Here is a 24,278-nt window from a genome sequence, read left to right on the forward strand (position 1 = left end):
CAGCTGTATAATTTTTCTATTTTTAATAGAGACGAGGTTTTACCATGTTGGCTAGGCTGGTCTCCAACTCCTGGCCTCAAGTGATTCACTCGCCTCTCAAAGTGCTGGGATTATAGGCGTAAGCCACCACATTAGGCCCAAATAAAAAAATTTTAGGCTGGGCGCAGTGGCTCAAGCCTGTAATCCCAGCACTTTGGGAGGCCAAGGCGGGTGGATCACGACGTCAAGAGATCGAGACCATCCTGGTCAACATGGTGAAACCCCGTCTCTACTAAAAATACAAAAATTAGCTGGGCATGGTGGCGCGTGCCTGTAATCCCAGCTACTCAGGAGGCTGAGGCAGGAGAATTGCCTGACCCCAGGAGGCGGAGGTTGCGGTGAGCCGAGATCGCGCCATTGCACTCCAGCCTGGGTCACAAGAGCGAAACTCCGTCTCAAAGAAAAAAAAAAATTTAATGACTATGTGAAGGTAGTTAGTGTAATAGTGGGCTACTTATTTCCAGTAGGGTGGGTCCAGGTGACCCTGCCACCAGCACTATGGCAAGTGGGTATCAAGAATCCTCCCCCCAGAAAATGTTATTTCTGTGAAAATGGATTGAGATAAGTTTCATTTATATAGACATCCAGTGTAACATTGTCTATAAATATTGGAAATAATCCAAATGACAACCAGTAGGGGATGCAGTGATTAAACATGGGGCATTACTCCATGCAATTGTATGCAACCAGTAACAACCATGAAATCCATCTATCAACAAAGAGAATGTCTAGTATGTCACATTCAGCAAAAAATAATCAGGCCCAAAATTCTGTTCACAATGTGGTCATAATTATGCAAGAATAATCCCATGTAGATACAAACCAGAATATAATATACCAAGAAGTGACCCTTTCCTCCTTTCTACAATTTCCCAATGATTATGTGTTGCTTCTATGACAAATTTACCTGTATACAGCAGTACCACTTTCTCAGGAGAATAATACACACAGACAGGACATGGAGCTGGGCAGCACTGGCCACCCTGTACTCTGGAGCCCACCCTCTTTGGAGCTCGTCCTTCCTGCTAATGAGCAGGGAGTATTTCTCAAAGCTAGGCTCTTGTGACAGACAGCTTTGACCGCACTGAGCATGGATTTTTGTACCTGATTCATCCTTCCCAGCCTAGCTCATCTACTCTTCCATTCTGGCCAACCCAGGCCCTGACTTCCAGGGCATAGGACCCATTTTTGTCTTTCTCTGTGGCCACTGAGGGCACTGGTCTGTTAGAAGAGAAGCCCAGAGCTCAAGGCTCCTCATGGGGTGCTTGGAAAAAGGCTGCCACTCCCCTTCACTGCGCTCACTGCCTCTACCTCCATATCTACGGCAGCTCCCCCTTCCCCCTGCAATAATAGGGCTTCTGGCCCTATTATTATTATTAAACATCCATGCCAAGACCACCAAGGATGTCTGTGGTGGCAAATCTGATTATTGCTTCTCTGTCTTCATGCTACTTTTCCTGCGCAGCAGCATTCAACACAGTGACAATTCCTTTCTTATAATATTTGCTATTAGAGGCTTCCGATAAACTATACTCTCTTGATTTTTCTCTTAGCTGTCTGCTCCCTGTCAGTCTACTTTTCTGGATCTTTCGTGTCTCTCCAACCTCTGCCACAGGATTGAGTCCTCTTCTTGTCCCCTGCACATTTTCTCCTCTTGTCTGATCTTTTAGCTTTGGACTCCATTTAATCATGATGTCTCCCAAAGCTGTGCTCCAAGCTTCATCATTCCAACTGCACTCCAGCCTGGGTAACCTGGACATCCTGACACCTGGAATGTCTAATAGTGTCTTGAAATGAGAGTGGCCAATACTGCAAACCATCCCCTCTACACACAGTCTCTTATCTTAACAGACAGCACCTCCATTTCTCTAGCAGCCCAAGGTAACACTGTAGCAGTCACCTTAGTGCCTCTCTCCCTCTTACGTCTCCATCTATGATGAAATGGTTTTGATATTTGTCCCTGCCAAATCTCATGTTGAAATGTAATCCCCAGTGTTGGTGACAGGCCCTGGTGGGAGGTGTTTGGATCATAGGGGTCGATCCCTCGTGAATGGCTTAGCACCATCCCCTTGGTGATGAGTGAGTTCACTTGATTTCCGGTTATTTTAAAGTATATGAAGGCAAGGTGTGATGGTTCATGCCTGTGATCCCAGTGATTTGGGAGACTGAGAATCACTTGAGGTCAGGGGTTCCAGACCTGGCCAATATGGTGAAACCCTGTCTCTACTAAAAATACAAAAAATTAGCAGGGTGTGATGGCGGGCACCTGTAATCCCAGCTACTCAGGAGCCTGAGGCAGGAGAATCACTTGAACCCAGAAGGCAGAGGTTACAGTGAGACAAGGTCACGCCACTACACTCCAGCCTGGGTGGCAGGGCGAGACCCCATCTCAAAAAAAAAAAAAGAAAGAAAGAAATGATCCATGTGTGGTGGTGCACCCCTATAATCCCAGCTACTTGGAGGCCGAGACACAAGAATAACTTGAACCCATGAGGCAAACGTTGCAATGAGTTGAGATGGCGCCATTCCACTACAGCCTGGGCAAGAGAGTGAGTGAGACTCTATCTATTGTCAGATCAGATCAGACGCTACATGCCCTCCGGCCCCTTTTCGCCTCCCCATTCTGCAGAGCTGCTCCAGGGTGCCCTTGCTCCCTCTAACCTGAAGTAATTCTACTCTTAGAGCACCAGACTCTGTAAATATGGTATTTTCTCATGTGTTCTCATATGAAATCCTCCCAATAATCCTGTGAGCATAATTTTGGCCATTTTACAGTCAAGGGAACTGAGATTGCAAAGAACAGAAGAGATTTGTTCAAGATCACCCACAGCAGCTAGCCCCAGACTTCTGGGGAGTTTCCAACACCAAAACCCCTTCTCTACATCCAGGGAAAGCAACAGCCACAGTCTTTGAGAGGCTGACCTTCAAACTTTTGCAGAACCTGGAGTGGGCAGTACCAAACCTAAGACTGTGACACTGCACGGTGACAAGTCTGGACGCTATGGAAGATACTTTGGGGAAGAGGAAAGGAGGAGAGGCTTTGCCCTATCCCCTGCCCTCTTCCAGGATAGAGCCTATGGTTTTGTGCTTTTTTTCTAGATACAGAGAATCCCTGGGGGCTTCTTGAATGGTAGGGGAAGTGATGGTGGTTCTTGCTGCTGGCAACCACAGCCAGAATGAGACCACTAGAGGTGGCCACCTGGGGCCAAGCTCCCCAGACCCAGTTGTGGAGCAGTATCACCCAAGGAACCTGCGATAAATGCAGGCACCATCCATGCTCAAGCAGGTTCTCAAGATGGAGGCCCCAGAGAGGTTCTGACGGGGCCCAGAGCCAGGGAAACCCCAGAGTCAAGGGACCAGGAGGGACTGTGGAGTCTGAGAAGACTTGGCTCATCAGGACGTGTTAGGGATAAAATGGGTAAGAATGGTACCTGCCTCTGACTGCTGCAAGGGTTACATGAGCTGAGGGGTTCAGGATCCATCTGTCAATAATGTGAGTTTTCCTTTTCTTTCCATTGGACAGGAAGTCCCAGATTGTGGGGAACCTCAGGGCCAGCAGCATGAGAACTGCTCTGCTCACCTGGAAAACATACCTGGTGCTGGTTTAAGAATGCCCCAGGGAGACCTTGTCAAGGAATATTCTAACCAAGGGTGGGCATGAGCCAGGGGTTGATGGCGATTCATGTGGGAATCATCCTAGGCTGTCTCTGAGCATCCAGCCACAGTCCCAGTCACCCTTGGAGAAGAATGTCTGCCCTGAGGCCATGCTACTTGCATCTAGGAGAAATTGTGAGGAGAGTTCCTCCACTCCTGCTTCGTCATTGCCAATTCCCAGACGAAGCTGCCCCAAACCAGTCTCTTGTCACTTCTCATCAGTCCAAGGGTCCTTAATGGCTCCCTGCTGCCTCCACATACTCAGCCTGGAATTTGTGTTTCCACCCCAGGCTGGGCACTTACAGCTTAAGAGATGCCCTGCCCTTTCCTAGCCACACTCTCCACACCCAAATCAGCAAGAGCATTCCCAAGCCATGCTGTGCCCTCTCTCCTTTGACCTTCCATCTTCCTTCCAAACCCACCTCAAGTCCCAAGGCCGAGCAAAACTACCACTCTCCTCTCATGATCTTCATAGCCCTGATTCTCTGAAAGACATCCTTATGCTGAAGAGCCTATAGTCAGTGGCTGCATTTCAAGCCAGAGAGTAGGGACTTGAACTCAGGCCATGGCTTCCAACATTTCCACAGCCCCACCCATCCACAGGATGCAGCCAGGAAATCCCTGTGTGTGTCCAGCCTTTGGGCAGTTGTAGTCCTGAGACTGGTAGGGAGGGGGACATCAGCAGCCAGCCAGGAGCCAGGGGTCTCAGGCTTGAAGGGCCTCAGGGTTCCAGCAGAATCGGCATGGGATGGGGTCTGAAAACCCCTCTTCAGGCCTCCAGGCTCTCTAAGACCCAGTAATTCAGCACCAGCCTCCCTGCACATCTGTCCTTCTCTCTAGGCTATGGGCAGGGCCCCTTACACCGATCCCATTGCCAAATACTGATGCTTTTTTCACTCAAAGCCTTCTGGAAAGGAGGCTCAAGGAAGCCTAATTAAGAGCTATGGATGCCACAAAAACAATCACTAATAAAGTCCTCTTCAGGAATAAGTAAAAATGGAAAAGAGCTCCACAGGAGAAGGTGAGAGCCGGAAAGACCTGAAAGGGAACTCTAAGGCTGGGGAAGGCAAGGTGGCCCAGCCAGTGGATAGCCCCTCACCGGGCTGCACATGTTGGGTGAGACAATCTAGGCTGGGTAACTGGCTTCTGAGCCCCAGTTTTCTCACTTATAAAATGAGGATCAAATGGTACTTTCTAGCTCTGACCTTCTTGGAGTCTATTTAGAAGCTCTTGTCCATTCCAGCTCTCAAGCTGTTTTTGAACCATACCTGTGTCAACTTTTATTTCTCCTGGATCCACTTCTCTCCTTGAAGGATGGGGTTTGGCCTGTCCAAGAAGACAAACATGGAGGCAAGAAAGTGCAGAGGCCCAAGAGGTACCACCCTTTTCTAAGGGTAATCGGACTCTAAGGAGGAAACATTGGAAGTCCTGAAGCTAGACCTACAAGCTCTTCTAAGTCCCTCCAGTCCCAATGCCATCTTCCTCTTCTCCTACATTTCAGACTATCTCCAGGGAGCCTTCTTTTGTTCATAGCTCCAGCTACTAACCTTCTGGGCACCCTCGGACAATTCAGCTGACCTCTGACTATCTTCCCCCCAGGGCATGAAAACTGGCTGCCTCTTCCTTCCCTATACCTCTCTCACACATGCACAGCATCCTAACCTCCTCCAGGCAGCCCTCCCAGCTTCAGGTGGGAAGTATTTACTCCATGGAACTAACTCTCCCAGGAAACTCACCTAACTTCTAGAGCAACAGAAGGAAGATAACCTTCTCAGGGCAGGCCGGGAAAGGTGGGTATAGGAGGAGGATGGCTGTCCCACGACGAACACCTTGAGGTTCCCCTCATCCCTTGGCAGTGCTCCTTGCCCAGGCTCCTAGCCTGCATTGACTCATGGGCTAGAGGAAGGAGGGGCTTGTCTCTTGCTGACTGAGATTAGAGGGTATGACTATGGCTGAAAAATCTCTGCTCACCCCTACTCCAGGATCTCCCTTCCAAGTATTCATATAATTGTGATAATATCAAGCTTAGTTACAGGAACTCACTAACAGGAATCGACCCTCTCTCTTCCAGGCCCAAAGGGAAGGGCCCTATCTCTATGTAATCTATCTCCAGAGGTGAGTTGTATCTTATTGCATCTTGGTGTGAAGACAGACACAGCCACTGGCTTTGCTGATGTTGACAGCCCCAGTGACCTTTGCATCCTCAGTTTTGTGGGTTTAATTTATTGTCAGCAATTAGATATCAAAGCCATCTTAGAAGCTAGTGCTCTGTATGTAAAGTCAAGGGCCAGGTTGGGGCTGATTCAAATATGTCTGATCCATCCTGAGCCCTGGACTCATTCTGTTCTGGGTGGTCAGTGGCAGGACCTAGAGAAAGGTGCCTCCAAAAACCTTTACTTTCTTGGGTCCAATAAGGGTGTCCACATGCCCACTTCTGTCCAGGGGAGGCTGGACCAGATCAGCACTCTCTATACTGTGCTCTTTTCTGCTCTTCAGAGTCTCAGAGGCTTTTCTGCTATAAGGCCTTTGCACCTGTTAGTCTCGCTGCCTGGGATGCCTGTCCTCTCTTTTCCTTTTTTTTTTTTTTTTTTTTTTTTTTTGTGTGTGTGTGTGTGTGTGTGTGTGTGTGTGACAGGGTGTCACTCTTTCACCCAGGCTGGAGTGCAGTGGTACGATCTCAGCTTACTACAACCTCTGCCTCCCAGGTTGAAGTGATTCTCCTGCCTCAGCCTCCAGAGTAGCCGGGATTACAGGCGCCCGCCACCATATCTGACTGATTTTTGTATTTTTAGTAGAGACAGGTTTCACCAAGTTGGCCAGGCTGATCTTAAACTCCCAACCTCAGGTGATTTGCCCACCTCAGCCTCCCAAAGGAGGGGATTACAGGGGGGAGCCACCCAGCCTGGTCTCTCTTTTTTTTTTATAACTAACTACTTGTAATTCATCTTTGGCTGAGTGTCCCCTTCTCAGAGACCCTCCCCCTGACCCTTCTGTCCCTGTCTGTCACCTCACTGTTTGGCTGTAGGCTCCATCATTGTAGGAGTCCTGTCTGCTTAACTTGGCTCAGCTAACAGCACAGGGACGCCTGCCCACAGGAGGCATGCTGGGCCAGTCCATCCTCTCACCGGCTGGTATGGTGCCCCGCAGTCTCTGGTTCCCTTCCTGACCCTGTAAGGAGGGGTTCTCTGGATCTGTCTGATGCCACTGAGCAGAGCCTCCCCTGCTTCACCTGTCTTTCATAGCAGCCCTGGCCAGCCCCACCACACAGCCTACTAGGCCCTGGCCTGGCAGGAACCTTCAGAGAGAGAGAGAGAGGCCTCAAGGGCAGGTGGGTGGCTCAGTTAGACAGGAGCTCTGACTGCTCCCAGGAAGTCAGCCTCCTTTCTGAAGGCTTTAACCTGTGACTCAATACTTCCTTGAACACCATTACGCACCATACGGTCTCATATGTAAGGTGAATTTTTTTCAGGACCTATGACATGCTGGGAGCTCAGCAGACTGTCGTGCTTTACCTCTCCCAGTCTCTCACAGTCTGGGGGCAGGCATTGCTGTATCTCTATGCTCTAACGAGGAAATGGGCTCAGAGAGATTAAGGGAGTTGTCCAAGGTCACAGAATGGAGTCAGGAGGGGATCCCAAGCTGTGTGACTCAGATCAACATCTGTCTCCTCTGCAGGGAAGCACTCCAACTTTAAAGCATCCTGAGAGGTGCCAGGCACTCCTTGTCCAAGTTCAGGGGCCAGAGGTCATGGAAGGTCACCCCCAAGAATCCTTCCTCTGGCATCCAGGGGGATAGAAAATCAGGGTAGAGGAGGAATGGGTTTGTGACAGCTCCAGGTAGACCAGATTAGGGAACAGGTCAGATAACATTGGAACTCTTTGGGCAGGAACAGCCTTCCCATTAGGAAGGGGATTGTGAAGTTCCATGCCCTGGCCTCAGACCCTGGTCCTGCCACACACCACTCATAGAAACCTGGGACGTTTCTCCTGTTACCATTCAAATTTCAGTGACTTCATCTGCAAAATGGGCATAACCTCTGTCTGGGAGGACTACTGGAAGAACAGAAAAGTAAACAAAATCAAGTACAAGATATGTCTGGCACACACTAGGTGTTAAAACATGAGCTCCAAGGCATGACTCAAACAGGCCAGACCCAGAGCTAAGAGCCCAGTCCCTCACTCACCTGGGCCTTTTCAGTGGGCCCTGAAACCCTCCATCCAGCCCTAGTAGCCCGCATGGGGAAACATGACCCATGAGTCAAGGTCTCATCACCTGGAAGGGAGGCTGGGCTGGGGAGAGTCCCCACACTGGGGTGCTGCTTCAAGAGGTGGCTGAGGGGCCTGCCTCATTCCCACACAGAGCATCTCTGCCAGGTCTGAGAGTTGATTACCCCCTGGCTTGCTGTGAACACAGATCAAGGTAAGGAATGGGAATGGGGGTGTCATCTGCTTTATCCACACAGCCTCTACACAGGGGCAGGGTTTATAGGCTGAGGCAGGTTTCCCAGTGCTTCGGTCCCACCACCCACTCTTTGTCCCAACTTTCTCTGTCCATAGTGAACTCTCCAGAAAGGGAAAGCAAGCCTGCCTAAGACAGCCAGAAGCATCCAGTCATCTCCGCTCCCCTTGTTAGCACCAGTTGAGGCCCACCAGACAATGCTGACAGATGCCTGTGTCCATGGAGTATGGACTCTCTAAGGGCAGGAACGGTGGGAGAAAGGACAACCTTATAGCCATTTTGCCATGTCAGAGCCCTGCCTCCTGTCCTCACCAGCAATAAACCTTGGCCAGCCACTTAGCTACTCTGAGCCTTGATTTCCCATCTGTAAAATGGGGATCATAACACCTGCCTTGAAAAATTTGAGATCAACTTTGTTAATGTCTAGTTCAGTGCTCCATAAACTTTTTTTAAATGCATGTAAACTTGTTCAAATTAAATCTCAGGACACCAATCTATAAAACAGTGCACTGGAAGCCAAAATGGAGGGCCCTAGGACTCCTTCACCAAATCCTGGGCGGTTCAGGAAGTCCAGTGTGAAAAGATCTGGCCCCGATTCTGACAGCCAACCCTTAAGTCAACCAGAAATGCTACAGCAGTAAGAGGAGATGGAGAGATTGACACATTGGCTGGGTCTATCTCCAGAGGAGGGAGAGGAGCACATGTCGAGGGGGAATGCACCACCCATGGGAGAACCCTGGGGGCTCTAAGAGGGAGGAGCTGTTACCAGGGGCCCACTGTCTCATCCGTGAGCACCCACTCTGACTTCCTACAGGAGGAGATGGGGAAATGAGAGACCCCTGTGCCATGGCTGCCTCTCACCCAGTAAACAGACTTGTTCTCCATTCTTCACACAAAATGCCTTGCCTCCCCATGTACCTACCAGCTAAATTCCTTAATGTTTGACTATCAAAATCTGGCTTTCCCTTTGAATTCACATTGTCAATCTACTGGAAGTCTTCTGTGATTGCCCTCAGCCAAAAATAGCATTTCCTTCCTTTGACCTCCTCTAGTGCACAGAGCAGCAGCTAAGAGCTTGGGACTCAGTTTCTCTATCTGTAAGATGAGAATGTGAGGACTAAGTGAGATGATCCATGTAAAATCCTAGCACAGTCCTGGCACATAGTAGGCACTCAATAAATGTCAGCTATTAATTTTAATGCTGCAGTCTCTCCCCTGCCCCACAGCTCCTTCAGGCTGTGACACACAGTAGGTGTCCACTGAATGCTTACTCAGGTGACCAGCAGGTGGCCCCACACCCCAATTAACCTCTCTGCCAGCTCCTCTGAGCCCCAGGGAACTGGTTCCCTTGAGTCACCAGCTGCCTTCTCCTCCTGGTCAGGGGACACAGAGGAGGTAGAACTGGCAGAGCACCGAGCAGCTTAGTGCATCACCTAGCAGACACTTGCGCTGTGCTGGTGACCAAGGCCTTTGGGCTCGGCCACCCTTCTCTGTCTTCACTGCAGCCCTGCCCCATCCTTATGAGAATCACTCTAACAGGTAAGAAACCTGAGATCTGGAAAAATGCATGATCCACCGGGAACATAGAGCATTCCTCGCAATCCATCAGCTCACAGTGATAATCTCTGTCAAGGGTGCTGGAATAATCTGGTCCTGTTAATTCAGTGTTTCATTTTACTAATGGGCAACTGTACAAATAATAACTGCCTTGCTCAAGGCTTCATATAAACCAAGCTCAGGTCTCCTGGCTCTAGACACCCCACTCCATCCCACACACAGCAGGGGAGGTGGGCTTGCCAGACCCTTGCCTGCCTGCTAGTTAAGTATGCTGGCTGCTCAGCAGGACGAAAGGAAGAATTTTACCCTGCCGGGCTTGTGGGCAGCTGTGAGAACACACTAGGGATGCAAAGGTTCGGCCCAAAGCAGTCAGGCCCAAATCAGTCAGGCCCAAGGCAGCTAGGTCTGGAAACAGCCACACATGGCCTATCTCCCCCATCCCCATGCCAGCCAGAAAGTAAGTTTCAAGCAGGCTTGGAAGCACTGAGACGCCTGCAGAGGCTGCAGCAGGCTGCATTTTGAGGCTCAATTGTGACACGGCAGTGGAGAGGCTGAATTGAGGGCAGAGAGGGGCTGGTGTAGAATAGCAATGAGCCAGGTTGTTGGAAGCCAGCCAGCATCAGGTTTGGCAGACAGAATCAGGGCTGTTGGCCAGGTCAGGGGAAACATCACTGGGAAGAGATGTCTCACAGACACACACACACACACACACACACACACACACACACACACACACACGTGTATATATGTTTCATGGAATTTTTTTTTTTTTTTTTTTGAGATGGAGTCTCACTCTGTTGCCCAGGCTGGAGTGCAGTGGCATGATCTTGACTCACTGCAACCTCTGCCTCCCAGGTTCAAGGGATTCTCCTACCTAAGCCTCCCGAGTAGTTGGGACTACAGTCATGTGCCACCATGCCCAGCTAATTTTTGTATTTTGAGTAGAGACAGGGTTTCACAATGTTGGCCAGGATGGTCTCAATCCTTTGACCTCATGATCTGCCCATCTTGGCCTCCCAAAGTGCTGGGATTTCAGGTATGAGCCACTGCACCCGGCCTTTTTTTTTTTTTTTAAGAGACTGAATCTTGCTCTGTTGCCCAGACTGGAATGCATTGGCACAATCATGGCTCACTATAACTTCGAGCTCCTGAGCTCAAGCTATCCTGCCTCGGCCTCCCAAGTAGCTTCTTAGGAAATTCTTTACCAAAAACTGCCAGGAAAGCTATCATAGAGCTCGTGCAAATGCCTGTGTCTGGACTTGCTGATGAGAACAAGGGGCCACTTGGCTTCTTAGCTCACCTAAATCTAGCTGATTGTCAGAGATTTGCTCCCATTTCACAGACAGCCACACTGAGGCCTCAAAAAAGTGTGACTTGGTCAGGCATCCAGCCTTCCAGTCCCGGCTTGTAAGAGCAACACCTGATGCTGGAGATCATGGAGCCAGGCCCTGGGCTGGGCTTGCCGGTGTACCAGGCTCCCCATGAGCTCTTGGGAAGTGGCCAAACAGATGTGGGAGATAATGGGGCAATCCTTCCATTTGTTCCTCTGCTAACTGCCTCTGGAGCACCCCCACCTAGTTACAGGAAGGGCTTTACCCCCTCCTCCACAACAGCAAGGGGCCAAATGTGACCAATGAGAATCTTCCCCTGAAACTAACATGTGGATACCTGTGCAGATGACCTCCCCAGCTAGGACTTCTGCCATTCTGGTTTTACTTGTGGAGAAGGAAGGAAAAAAAAAAAAAATGGCCAGTGCAGGCAGAGGATCAAGGCCAGCCCCAGGGAGAAGCACAGACTGGCAGAGACAAATGGCAGATGGAGTCCTAGAGCATGGAATCCCTCTGTTCCCAAGGCCCTGCTCCTGTACTTCTGCCTGCAACCCTGTAACCTATCAGGCATCCTTCTCAGCACTGGGATGCACACATTCTCTCTGACTTAAACTGTCCTGTGACACCTCCTTCTCCTGGAGCCATGTTCTTCCTTCACAGACCACATCAAGACCTTGATTCAACATTTTCAACGTGTTATGTCTTTACCTTCTCCCTCATGAATGTAAACACCTTGAGGTGAGCCCCCTGTCTGAAGCACTCACTGTAGCCTTCCTTGTACCCAGCACAGCTCTCAGGTACTGGATGCTTGGCAGCCAAGCAAGGGAGGCCATCTCTGCTTCCACAGCTATGTGACTAGACAGCCTACATCTACCTTTGTGTCTGGCCAGCATTCCTCCAGATATGGAGTACACTAGGAAAGCTAGGCTGGACCACAAGCTCCATGGGGTCTCTTGAATTTATCTGGTCACCCTCCTGGAAGCCCAGGACTGGAACTGAAGCCCAGGAGGCCCATATGATGTTGCTCTAGGGAGCAGGCCCTTGGAAATAAAACCCCATGGGTGAGGAAGGCATGAGTTTCTGGATGGAAAGTTTCTGAGGTAGATTTGGGGCTGCTTTTACCTCTAGAGGCTTCTAGATACTCTAGATGTAAGTCTAGATAGTTCTCCCCTTCCTGATGGCTAAGGATGTTGGAGTAGCTAATGGTTGTGGGGCACAAGCCGTACACTGGCACCTTACTAAGTATTTCACACACATCATCTGCTCAGATCCCCCACATGACTCCCCGAGATGGGCACTATCATCACTAGGACACAGCTGAGGAAACTGAAGCCAAGAAAGCTGCCCAAGGTCACCAGGCTGGGAAGCAGCAGAACATCTCAAGCCTGTTTGCCTGTCCCCTGCCTTCCAGCATCTCTGCACCCTCCCCCACACCCTGAGGAAAGAGGGGCGGAGGAGCCAGCACTGCAGGCAGCAGATGAGCTCTTGGAAAACTGGGAGGTTTCAAGATAGGAGCTGGGGGAGAAATGCCAGTTAGAGCCCTCCTTGAGGCTGCCCGCAAGGGCTCCTAAGGGGTGAGAGTGCTCCGTTACTAGAGTAGTCAAAAGACAGTCTTGCAGCATCCCACCCCCTCCCCTCCTCGATATTCTCACTGCCAAATGAAATCTGGCAGCTTCTGAAAATAGCTCAGTGCTGCAGCAGGCACTCTGCCCGCCCTTCAGCAGGCTGGCACACAGCTGGGGGTGGCCACTGTGGGCAGACACTGGCACACACAGGGCTGGGGGTAGGTGTCACACACACTGCACAGGGGCGGCACAGAGCTGGGAGGTATGTGGCAGCTGCCATCCCTCAGCTCCTCTGACCTTTCTATGCCTAGCAAGGACTCAGTGGCCTTGGAATTAGCATGGCATGTTTACCAGGCCTGAGGCACCCCCTCCAACTGGGGTGAAATCACTAGGGAGTGTGAGAAGCTGCCCTTGGGCCACTTTTGTCCACCCCTGTAGACAAAGAGTAAACCCAGGAGCCAGGAGGAAATGATGAAATGGTGTTTATTATGGTCTGGATGTAAAACCCAGCAGTGTTGTCCTATCTGACATGGTCTAGGGTTTCCCAGCCAGTGAGACAGCGGCCAGGAAGGAACAAGGGTGGGTTTCAGGCACTTGTCAGGCAGTATTAGGCACTTGGCACCCTGAGGCTTCCACAATGGGGTGGGGCTGGGTAAGCCTCGATCAGCCAGGCAGGTGTCTCTGCCCCGACTTAGGCCCAAGCCAGGACCAGACCTTCTGAGCAGGGCTCAGTCACCTTCCCCAACCTCAGGTCTGACCCAGAGTAAAGAAAGAGACCTCAGGTTAATGGGAAGCCTCTTTAATCCTGCTCCCAATCAGTCACTTTCACACAAGTACACCAAATGTAGCCCCTGACATCAACAGAAAGGGGCTTTCCTGCCTGAGATCTGGTGAGCAGATGGGTGCAGGGGAAGTATACTGGCTTTTGTCACAGTGACATTTTCCAAAGTGGAAAAAGGTTAAAAATATCCCTCACCTTAAGTTGAGATGAAAAGCCACCCTTTGGGATAAGGAGTAGTGACGGGATGGTGAGGCCCAGGGATTCCCTCAGGGGAGAGCGCTGAGTGCCCTGCGGGCTGGGGCTCCTGCAAGGCAGGGCTGGACTGCCCAGGGAGGCAGGCAGACTGGACCCTGCAGCCTGAGGGAGCCCAAGGAGGAGTGAGACTGAGGGGACAGCCAGTGTGCGAGAAACCAGCCTCCCCAAGAAGGCAGAGGTGAACCTTGGATTGCCCCTCCTCCCTTACTCACTCACTCAGCATTTACAGACAGCATGTGGTCCCTGGTCACCATGGCAACCAATGGCCAATGCCTTTCTTAAGGCCAGGCCCATCTGCCCACCCCACAGGAGGATGTCTCCGTGGAAGACATGGAAGATGGGAAGCTCAGCCACAGCTCCCAGTGGCCTAGAAGGCTAAGGCCATGTACCAGGGCAAGACAGCACAGAGGCCTCACTCAGGCCACCCTGGCTAAAGGTGCTGCTGTGGCAGCAGGCAGCTTCCAGGCCATAGGCCCTGCCCCTCTCTAGGGCTTGAGCCTGGGCCAGAGATCTGAAGGAGGTTTAGGGTCAAGGTCCTCCATCCTGAAGTTCCAAGTGACAAATTAAAACACAATCCTTTTGTTAAAAGAATGACCCTGGGCCCTCCTGACCAGGGCCTCAGCACACTCCAGTCTGCCATGCAGGCTCAGAGGCCTGGCTCCTCCAAGTCCCCATGAGCTACTGGTTGTTGCAGCCTTGTGTGGCAGAGGAGCTGCCTGCCTGCTTTTTTCTCCTCTTGTTGAGGAGCCGGTTGTTAGAGGTCTTCAGGTCCTTGATCTTCACCTGGTCGTAGTCTACCCGCATAGTGGCCAAAGCACTGGTCATCTCCTCCTGGGGATAGACAGGATGGGGGGGGCACTAAGAGATCAGGATGTACTGATCTTTGGAGTTATCACCCCCTGCCTGGGCAGCCTCTTAACAATATCAGTGACAGGCTGTGCTGCCTCTGTGCTCGCTGTGTGTCCAGCACTGGGACAAGCTGTTTGCATCACATGATCCTCACTGTAGTCCTCTGTGGTAGACACTGAGCTTATTCACTAAGGCACAAAAGGATAGTGACTCCCTGGGACCACACCAAGGGTAAGTGGGATAGTGAACTAAACCAATTCCACCACAGAACCACTAGACCTGCAGCGAATGCCATCTCGCTGGGTGAGCAGCGCACTGGGGCCTGGAGACTGTACTGCTGGAGCTGCTACCCCATGTGTTCAAACATGGCCTCTGCTGGGTCTAAAACCAGGCTGACCACCCTCCCAAATGTTGTTGGTTATGAGGTTGTCATCCAAGCTTGGTACCAAAGCCCCATTCATTGAGGAATTGAGCCAGGAGCAGCACACTGAATGGAGTAGTGTGGCCCAATCCTTGGAGTGCCATGTGAGGCACTCCAGAGATTAGACCACTGCGACAGTCACTGACACCCCGTGCTCCAGGCAAAGAAAGGGCCCAAAGACCCCAGACCCTGGGTAGCCACCACCCTGAAGTCCCTTTTGCCAAAATCTTGGAACCTGCAGTGAGAGACAGAGACTGAGGCGGAGCCCACCCACCTTGACTTCATCCCAATGATCTTTGTCCTCCTGCAGCACTCGGGCCGTGTGGAGTGGAGTCTGTGGCACCACCATCGATTGCTGGAAGGAGTCCCGCGCCCATAGATTAGAAACTGGAGGCACCTGGGACAGCACTGGCTTCCCCTACTCCACCCCTTCTCCCAGTCTCATATGGGAAAACTAAGGCTCAGAGCAGGGAAGAAGCCTCATTGGGGCAGTGGCAAAGCCAGGTTGTAGGTGAGGCCCTACTATCTACCTGTGTGCATGGGCCCATTCCAACCCTGTACCAAGGCCTCAAGGCAGAGCCACTACCCTCTTGCCCCGCAGCCCCAATCCTGCTGGACACCCTGCCTGCTGTGGGAGGAGGAGGGGCTCACGTTGATCCAGGGATGGTTCATGAACTGAGTGATGGTCAGCCTCTCTGTGGGGTCTGTCTTCAGCAGGAGGCGGATCAGCTGCTTGGCTAGGGAGGCCAAGGGAAAGAGAGGGGAGCGGTGAGGTTGCAGAGTTCCTCAGAGCCGGTCCCCCACCCTTCCCCACAGGCTGCATGCTCTGCTGGGACAAGGGCCGCATGTGCTCCCAAATTCCCAACCCACAGAAATAGTGAGCTAACAGCTATTTCTTGTTTTAAAGCACTAAGTGTTCAGGATAATTTGTTAAGCAGCAGTAGATAACTCATACAGGAGAGCCTTGTTTGTAGTCCTCAGAGGGGATATTATGAATGAGGAGTAGGAATCAGAAAGAATTTTAAGGAGGCAAGTTTTGAGCCTGTTTGGCAGATGTAGAAATTGAGGCTCAAGAAGCTTGGGGGACTTGCCTAGGGTGCCATAGCTGGGAAGAGGGGGAGCCAGGATTTCAACACAGGTCAGTTTGACACCAAAGATTTCCCAGAATGAAAGCCACAGGGGCCAGGTGAGGCAGGCCAGGGCAGAGAGGTTCACTCACCATCCTCAGACACCTCTGACCACTCAGGATTGGGGAAGCCATACTGGCCCAGGCGGATCCTCCTCTTCATCCCTGGGGAGATGGCTTGGCCCGTGTTGGAGTAGAAGGGTGGGAAGCCACAAAGGCTGGGGGAAGGGGGAAGTCATTTGGCATAGGGTGGGGGCAGTGCCAGGGTGAACCCATTTCCCCTCAAAAGCTCCTGACTGGGGAGAGGGGCAACCAGACACCATGGCAATACAGCCCGCCAGACTCCCAGGCACATCCCAGGAATGCCATCCGCCCTTGGCATGGGGAGACCCTCAGGCACCTGAAGGAGTGGTATCCCATGACCAAAAGGGAAGGGCAGCCTGCATGAGGAGTGACACATACAAGCCCTTCACCAAGGACATAGGGGTACGGGACAGAAGTGGTCCTGAGGGCTCAAAGTGGGGGTGAGGGCAGGAGATGGAGGCATGGGGTGAGGAAGGTACTCACAGGATATACATGATGACACCCAGGGACCACATGTCACACGACTTGTCATACTTCTCTGGACCCAGGACCTCAGGGGCTGCCAGGGCAGAGGGACAGCAGGGCTTTCAGCCTCAAGGGTCTTGGAGCCCAGGCAGGAGCCTGAAGCCTGGGCAAGGTGGGGAAGAGGTGCCTGGGTTGGGAAGTAGGGCAGAGCCGACTGGCGTCTGGCACCTTTTGGGAAGGCAGCATGGGTGTGAAGTTGTAGGAGGAGAAAGCTCCCAGAAAAAACCAATCACTTTCAGACATACCCCCAGCTCCCCTGGGCCTGAGCCCCTCTGCCAGTCTCAACCTTGGTGAGAGAAGAGAAGGCCAGTCTGGGCTTGATGGGAAACTGCTGTAGGTGAGAGGGCCTTGGTCTACCAGCTGTTCCATGTTTCTTGCCTCCCTGAATGCACAGCCTAGGTGACAGGCAAGGAGGAACCAGGGGCAGGGCTCTGCATTCCATCATTGGCTTGGCTACCAATCCATGGGGCCTTTGTCTTCCTGTGCAATGAGGTTGAGTAGGCTAGACGATTTCTAAGTTAAAATACCGCAAAACACATCCTGGTTAACAGAGTGCCATTTAAACTGTCTCAGGGAGCTTCCCACCCCTGCAGTAGCCCTCTAGGAAGACCTGTTCTAAGGGAGAAAAGCCCTTTGTCATCACCCCAGTCTCAGGTTAGGGGGCAGTTTTGGCAAGGAGCTTTTTCAGATCTGGGGGTTGCCCACTTGCAGAAGGGCAGGGAACTTTTCCAGGAAGCATGAGTATGTGCACACTTCCAAGCTCTGGCTTAAGTGACCCTCTCTCACAAGGCAGGTACCCTTTGTCCCTCCAATGTAGGAAGAAATGCCTGCCCACTTTCTGAATATGAATCCTAGGAAGACAAAAACTAGAGAAAAACAACCGCAGTTGGGCTCCGTCCCGAGCTGATGGCAGCCTTTTATCACATATATATTTAGAGCTGCTGTGATGTCATTCAGCTCACAGGCCACAGCCAGAATTTTCCTGGATCTATTTTCAAAAGCAGAAGCTGAAGTTTGGGAGAATATTTTTGCAGCCTCCGGCCCCCCACGTCACCCGCCTCCATGCAGACAGAATTCTCCCCCTCCCTCCTTGCTGGGCTTTAACCCTTTGGTTTCTGCAACCCACTAGCTACCCCACAATACAGCTGTATAAGTTGGGGTGGGGAGTTACCAATCATGTCCCAAGGACTCACCCACATAATAGGGAGTATAGCAGGGTGTCTGCAGGGCATTTTGGGTGGTCTCCTTAGCAAAGCCAAAATCGGTGAGCTTAAGTACTGCGTCTTTCTCCTTAGATGTGTAGAGCAGGTTTTCAGGCTAGACCAGGAAAAGAAAACATTGGTTTGGAGTTAGGAACCAGGCAGGGGCAAAGCCCCAAGGTGATCTTCAGCCAGCCTCCCCAACTCCATTCCAGTACAGAAGGAGCCAGGTCCATTTATAAAAAGATCTGGGCCTTGCCCACCAATATGGGCCAAATATAGAGAAAATCAAGGTGCTACCTTCATTCACAAAAGGGAAAGCCAAGGCAGGTGTTCAGCTAAGGCTGTTAATGACCAAGTGCCATAGACAGCCTAGGGGCAGGAACTTCTGATCCTGAGTTGGTGACATTGCCATGAAATGCCAGAGCAAGGGTGCTAGGAGAAGGTAGCTTGCTCATAAGCCAGTGTTGCCAAGCACATGTCCCATACCCAGCCTAGAGTGAAGCTTACAGGGTCAGCAGGACAGCCCCACTGAAGTTGCTCAGGTGAGAAGGCCTGGGTTGCTCAGACCCCAGGAGCTGCACGGAGGCAATCTTCCTGTGTCTCAGGAGTAGCCCGGGGCCTGGCAGATGAGGGCAGTGGGGAGGTCTGTCCCTGAAACTGGTTTTTAATGAATGGGTAGGATGTAGGCCCATGGAGAGAAGCAGAAAAGACCCCCAAGCAGAGCTGGGGAAGAAGGATGGGGTGTCGGATAGAGCTGTCATTTAGAACCAATAGAAGCTATTTCTCAGGTTCCATTTGAGAAGATCTGACCTTCTCAATTGTGATAAAAACAGAAAAGCAGTTTTAGTTTATCCAAGGGAATCTCCTCTGCAGAAGGCTTTTCTCTCTTTGGGAAAATCAAAGAAGCCAGGGTCCAAGTAAAGCAAGGATTCAGAAGGTATGTCTGTTTATGGCTCCACATGTATCCAGAATCAAAGAATAACTGTGCAGCTTGGGGTACTCAGCCAAAGGAAGGACCTGATGCAGCAGCTGGATCCTCAGCTTGCCTCTGTCCAGCATGAAGAAGAAATAAGCCAAGGAGGGTAATGTTCAAGGCTTGGGGCAGATGGCCCAGGAGGAACTGACTCTGCTCTGATTATGCTTACACAGGCTGATGTGTACACGTGCATGTGTGTGTTGTACATGCAGAGCTGCCTCAGTTTGCATTTCACCCATCTGATCCAGATGACCTCTAAGACCCAGTCCTCTCAGGATAGAAAATTTGGAGAGCTGAGCTTCCAGCTTCAAGACTGGAAGGTGGCCCAACAACTAGCACTACCTCTCTTCCTTCCTCCAGTGCCCAGAAAATGGCTTCTTTCCCTCAAAATGCTGGTATTAGAGGGCTTGACCTGTCAAAACTATGGCTGCGACTTCACAAAAGCCCCAACAGGGCCAGGCGCGGCGGCTCACGCCTATAATCCCAACACTTTGGGAGGCTGAGGTGGGCGAGCGGATCACCTGTGGTCAGGAGTTCAAGACCATACTGGCCAACATGGTGAAACCCCATCTCTACTAAAAATGCAAAAATTAGCCAGCTGTGGTAGTGTGTACCTATAGTCCCAGCAATTTGGGAGGCTGAGGCAGAAGAATCACTTTAACCCAGGAGGCAGAAGCTGCAGTGAACCAAGATTACACCACTGCACTCCAGCCTGGGTAAGAGTGAGATTCCATCTCATTAAACAACAACAACAACAACAACAACAACAACAACAACAGCATCCGGCAGCCCCTGCCTGAGGCCTGGCACATTGTGTGTACACAAAATTTTTTGCTGAACAAGTAAACAGATGAATGAATGAATCCCAGTGCAGCAATAACAGAGCCCTGGGCAAGTCACTTAATCTTTCTCTGAGCCTTGTTTTTCTCATCTGTAAAATGGGTAATGGCATTTATCTCACGAGTCTGGGTGAGAATGAAATGAGATGCTTGTCAGAACCTGCTGGCTTGAGGCAGGCACTCAGTTATTCTTATTACTATTGGGATTACTCAGTGTTTGAAGGAAACAAGGACACCCATCTGGTGAGAACAGAATGAGTATGCTGAAACTAGAGAAGAGGCTGAGAAGAGCAGTCTGGAACACACAGCAGAGGCTTTGAATGTGACTATGAAGCCTAGCCTCCATCCAGTGGGTCCTGGTTGCCACCAGGGATTGTGGAGTGGGATAGTATCCTCTTTCCTGGGCCCCCAACCTGGATCCTGGAGCCTCACCTTGACATCTCGGTGGGCGATGTTATGGCTGTGCAGAAACTGGATGGCAGTGCCGATATCCCGCATTATCTCTGCAGCTTCTGCAGAAACAGATGGGGGAGGAGGGGGTCAGTGATGCCAGTCAAAGGTCAAGCTCTCACCCTATCATCCCTCCCGGACACAGTCTAGCACCCGATCAGCACAAGACAAGAAGACAGTGACAGCATTCCTGCTACCCAGGATCTCTATCCTGGACTCCCACCCCAGACACCCCAGTTTCCTCCAACGATACCCTCAACCCATCTAAACCTCTTTCCTCAGTCCTAAGCTACCTCTCCCCAGCTCAACTCGAAGCAACACTTCCATCCCAAAGCCACGGAGTCCATCTTCAACAAAGTGTCCCAGACTCAGAGAGTCCCTTGTGGGGATGGACATTGAGTCCCACCCTTTCTTGTTCAGTTGGGAAGACTGAGGCACAGAGAGGGACAGGGTCTTGCCCAGCATCATACACAACTCTCTGGTCCATACCTCTCACCCTGAATCCTCCTGCTGGTCCAGCTACATGCACATACCTCTCTCAGTGAAAGCCTGGTCGCCACGCTCCTGAATCCTGCTGAACAACTCACCACCTTCCATGCTGTAAAAGAGGTGATATAAGCAGAGATGGGCAGGGGGTGGAAATTGCATTTCAGGCCCTACCACTCTGCTCCTCCCCTACTAAACAGCCTCTGTCAGCCTCCCTGTCCCTTGGAGAACCTGGTACATGGTGGGTTGTCAGCTTGTCAGCTTGGGTGGGCTGAACTGAACTCTTAGAACTAGAAGAGGGTGGTGGGCTCTGATCCCTGCCAAGAAGCCTGTGTGTTCCCAGTGGCACTGCTCTTACCTGACTGTAAGGCCTTGGGTACTCCCAACCCCTTTCAAGTCCCTGTTTCCCATATGTGGTATGAAACGTTAATTGTCATCATGGCCACTGTTCTCTGGGCACCTATTGTATGCAATGCCCTGGGATCCACATTTTATGAGGACTGCTGTGTGATCCTGGGCTGGTTCTTTCACCTCTCTGTGCCTCAGCTGTCTCTTTTGTATAATAGGGATAACAGCACCAAACCCATAGTCATGAAGATTGAATATGAAATACACATGGGCCACTTAGAACGGAGTCAAGCCCAGGGTAAAGGCTACATTAAGATCTTGCCCACATCTTCATGCGAGTTACAGAGATTCAGAGAGGTTAAGAGCTGCCCATGGTCACACAGCTAGTGGGTAGCAGAGGCAGGATCTGAACCCCAAATCTGAAGAACTGGCTAACCGGTACAGGAAGCGGGGACTTGAAAGGCAGACAGGGAGGAGCTGGGGGCCCAGAGTCTAAGGAATGCTGGTGCTGAGCCATGGTGTTACAGGAATAAGTCCAGAGTGGAGAAGGCCGCTGGCTCCTGGTTCTAGGCCCCAAGCACCCAAATCCTAGTAGGACCATGAGAGCACATACCCAGGTAAAAAGAAGAGAAAGTTGAGGGAACTGTGTGGGTCCTGTTCTTTCCCAAATCCCATACCTATCCACATTCAAGAATTGGGAGCCTTCTCTAACAGCTCTTCCAGTCCTCCTCACAGGGTGGAAATCACACCCAGGGAGGCCATATTAACCCCTATGGTTTCTTCCCCACCCTTGAAGGAATGTTCTCACAGCCAACTCCATATATCCACAGGCAGGGCCTGTGGCTGCCTGCTCCATTAACCCTCAAGGGCTAGAGAGTCACCCAGATCTGCTACCTGAAAAACAAAGAAAGTCTCTAAAAGCATGGCAGGGAGCCTAGGGCCACAGGGCTGCCAAGGGGGTGTGGAGACAAGGTGGGCCAGCATACCATTCCATGATGATGAGGAGACAGCGCTTGCCGTGGTGCATGTTCTCATACACATCCAGGATGCGGACAATGTGGGGGCCACCAGAGGCCTGCCAGTGATGGTCCACCTCCTGCCGGGCCTTGGGGCTATCATACAGGAGCTGTGGGTAGGCGGGCATAGAAAGCATCAGGCTCAGAGCCCTCTACCCTCACTTTGCAGACAAAGACATATAAGCTCTGAGGCCTGTGACCTGCCCCAGGTCACACAGCTTATAAGGAGCAAAATGAGAATTCAAATCCAGGTTTCCTTGACTTGTGGTCCAATGAGCCTCTGGACTTGAGGGTCAGTCCTGGGCTCAAGCAGCTTGGCAGGTAGTTCAAGGAGTCACTGGGAGGTGGCTGACTGCTTCAAGAACTTAGAGGCCAAAGAAGCCCTTGCCTCCCTTCTCAGGGGCAGCAAATAAAATGGAAATTGAGTGGATTTTATAACCCACTCAAATCACATAGCAGCCATAAGACCCCAAGCGAGGGACCACACATCCCTTAAGCCTCATTTTTATAGTGAAAATGACAGAGTTGTTCTGTTTCACAGGCTAGGGTTGGAAACTGTACATGTAAATTGTACAGGATGGCACCTGGTACATAGTAAGCCCTTGATGCTTCCCTTGTGATTCTCACCCAGCACATCTGTGACAAACAAAGTAGAAGGTGCTGGGGAAAGGCTGGGGAGGGGAGAGGGTGCACTAACACACAAATCTGCTCCATACACCTCAGCATGACCAGCAGAGTGCTGGAGTGGGAAGGAAGACTTCCTGCAGGAGGGGTTGAGGCCTGTGTCTGTCAATCTAGCTCCCACAAAGAAACTGGCCCAGAGTGGAGGGAGACAAGGCCACACTCCTGCAGGGGCGAAGGTAATTAAGATTTCAAATTCTCCAGGAGTGGGCGTGAGAACAAAACTGTCACTACCAAGAAAAGTGCTTCTAAAATGAGTTGCTTGGTCATGACCGCCCAGTCAGTCCCCAGCTTCCAAGGTAACTTTGTAGCCTGCCTGGGAGCTGCTATGCAGTATCAGGGCGACAATGTCATCCCACCGTAAGAGAGGTGGGGCCATCTCAAGGTGACCTTGCTGCCCAGCCTCTACCCTTATCCCATGCTTACAGACCAATGGTGAGGACCCAGAGGTAGAGACTGGGGGCAGGGAGGACCCTAGTTGAGGGAGATGACAGCCGAGTAGTGTGAGATGTGGCTTTGGGATTGAATTCCTCCAATGACTCGGTGTGACCTCAGGCAAACATTCACAGCTCCAAGCTGCAGCCCACAACTCTGTAAAATGGAGTAATAGAAAAGTCATCCCCAAGGGTGCATCCCAGCAAGGCAAGCATCCGGTGGGCAGGCATCAGGATCCTTGCTCAGGTTAGTTCAGCCCTGGACTGTGGCTGCCAACCAGCACCAGGAATGAACAAGGCCGCCCAGTGGCTCTGCTGTAGGGGGAGAAGGAGAAGTCAACATGCAGGAGGAATTGGCCCAGAATGGGGACAGCAGGGACAAGACACCCACAGAAGGGTTGCTCACTCAAGGCCCAGCCAGTGACATTGTGTTTCCTAATGGAAGAGGGCTGGGGACCAGGGCTGATGTTCAAGACCAGGGCTCGGGCCGGGCGCGGTGGCTCAAGCCTGTAATCCCAGCACTTTGGGAGGCCAAGGCGGGTGGATCACGAGGTCAAGAGATCGAGACCATCCTGGTCAACATGGTGAAACCCCGTCTCTACTAAAAATGCAAAAATTAGCTGGGCATGGTGGCGCGTGCCTGTAATCCCAGCTACTCAGGAGGCTGAGGCAGGAGAATTGCCTGAACCCAGGAGGCGGAGGTTGTGGTGAGCCGAGATCGCGCCATTGCACTCCGGCCTGGGTAACAAAAGTGAAACTCCGTCTCAAAAAAAAAAAAAGACCAGGGCTCGGATCACCCCCGCTCAGCACTTGTAGGACCCTGTGACCCCAGTCTTAATTTCTTCTTTGGGAGAGCCAGGCCAATTTACACAGGGCACTGTGTGGGGCAGGCTCTGGGGCCACACTCTCTACATAAAGGTAAACTAGGGCAGGGCAATATCCCAGAGAGGCAGACAGTGGTTTCTCAAGCCTGCTGCCCCTGGCTGTCCCTCCTTTTCTGGAGCTGCTCCCCTCAACCCTAGCCTGGGAATACAGATAGTGCATGGAATGCAGAGAGTCAGGGGCTGGATAAGCCCTCTAGCAGCTCTGTGCCCCTGCTCCTTTACCCAGAGCAGGCTCCCTTGTATGTGTCAAGGCTGCTGCGGGCAGATGCTCCTGCCTGCACACCATGGACCCTTGCTCACACTGCCCTTGCCTGCCAGAA

At 51.5% G+C, this 24,278-nt stretch overlaps 1 protein-coding gene across 3 annotated transcripts in view; it reads right to left on the minus strand.

Moving 5' to 3' along the window:
* Window positions 1-6,320: 6,320 nt before the first annotated feature.
* The window catches only part of MAPKAPK3 (MAPK activated protein kinase 3), a 37,945-nt gene continuing 19,987 nt past the window's right edge, over window positions 6,321-24,278 (minus strand). For all 3 annotated transcript variants that reach the window (XM_010347099.2, XM_003936617.3, XM_074403781.1), the window contains 9 exons: window positions 21,930-22,069; window positions 20,643-20,707; window positions 20,092-20,171; window positions 17,836-17,959; window positions 16,601-16,676; window positions 16,127-16,251; window positions 15,559-15,644; window positions 15,182-15,262; window positions 6,321-14,468 (listed from right to left, as the gene is read on the minus strand). In XM_010347099.2, coding sequence (XP_010345401.1) covers window positions 14,316-14,468; window positions 15,182-15,262; window positions 15,559-15,644; window positions 16,127-16,251; window positions 16,601-16,676; window positions 17,836-17,959; window positions 20,092-20,171; window positions 20,643-20,707; window positions 21,930-22,069 — 930 coding nt within the window. In that variant the 3' untranslated portion in view covers window positions 6,321-14,315. The remainder of the gene's footprint in view (window positions 14,469-15,181; window positions 15,263-15,558; window positions 15,645-16,126; window positions 16,252-16,600; window positions 16,677-17,835; window positions 17,960-20,091; window positions 20,172-20,642; window positions 20,708-21,929; window positions 22,070-24,278) is intronic.

This window comes from Saimiri boliviensis, chromosome 8 (assembly GCF_048565385.1).
Source record: "Saimiri boliviensis isolate mSaiBol1 chromosome 8, mSaiBol1.pri, whole genome shotgun sequence".
NCBI lineage: Eukaryota > Metazoa > Chordata > Mammalia > Primates > Cebidae > Saimiri > Saimiri boliviensis.